The sequence below is a fragment of the Papilio polytes genome, unplaced genomic scaffold, assembly GCF_000836215.1.
Source record: "Papilio polytes unplaced genomic scaffold, Ppol_1.0 DF823580.1, whole genome shotgun sequence".
NCBI lineage: Eukaryota > Metazoa > Arthropoda > Insecta > Lepidoptera > Papilionidae > Papilio > Papilio polytes.
The window spans coordinates 1-786 of record NW_013525624.1 but is presented as its reverse complement, the minus strand read 5'-3'; the positions used below and the strand labels follow the sequence as shown (position 1 = coordinate 786).

Here is a 786-nt window from a genome sequence, read left to right as displayed (position 1 = left end):
ATACCTATCACTGGCGACGAGTTATTTATGTACCCACTTTGTGAAAATAATTGTCCAAAATGTCGTTTTCACAGTTCGGTGTTTTATCGTGTTTTGAACATAGTGAACAGTCTTGGAAGACTTACAAGAGTCGCATAACGCAATGGTTTATCGCTAACGATATCAACCATTTGACTGATGCGACGGGAGTTAAGCGACGCGCGATTTTGCTAAGTGCTTTCTCTGAAAGTACCTATAAATTGGCGTCGGACCTGGCGCTGCCAAAAGAGCTGCAGGAGGTTCCCTACCCTGATATCCTCGATCTACTGGATGCTCACTTCACACCGAAGCGCGTTGGCTTCGGCGAACGACATAACTTCTACGCTGCAGTTCAGCAGCCCACCGAGTCGTTCACGCAATGGGCGGCTCGACTGCGGGGGCTCTCGGCACACTGCGGGTTCAGCAACCTCGAGGAAGCCTTACGCGATCGATTCGTTATGGGCATGCAGCACGGGATCGAGAAGGAGAAAATCTACGCCAAGGATCTGAGTGGCCTGACCCTGGCGAAGGCCGTGGATTTGGCCGAAAACATCAAGTGCGCGCGCGCGGGCGCCGCCAGCGCAGCTGCCGCATCGTGCAGCAGCTCCGTCGTCACGGTGCCTCCGGTCGCGCTGTACAAGATCGGACATTCGAGTGCTCGCGGTCAAAGTGTTAGTGAAAATCGGTCGAAAGAAGTGAAGTGTACAGTGTGCGGTTACTCTAATCACAGTTCGGAAGACTGTCGCTTTTCTAACCACACCTGCAACA

The 786-nt window shown here is 52.5% G+C and overlaps 1 protein-coding gene across 1 annotated transcript; it reads left to right on the top strand.

The window, feature by feature from the left end:
* Positions 1-6: 6 nt before the first annotated feature.
* On the top strand, positions 7-780 carry LOC106104514 (the record flags this gene model as incomplete). The annotated part of the gene is made up of 1 exon (XM_013284591.1): positions 7-780. A coding segment is annotated over exon 1 (721 nt), but the record flags the coding sequence as incomplete, so codon positions are not given.
* Positions 781-786: the final 6 nt, after the last annotated feature.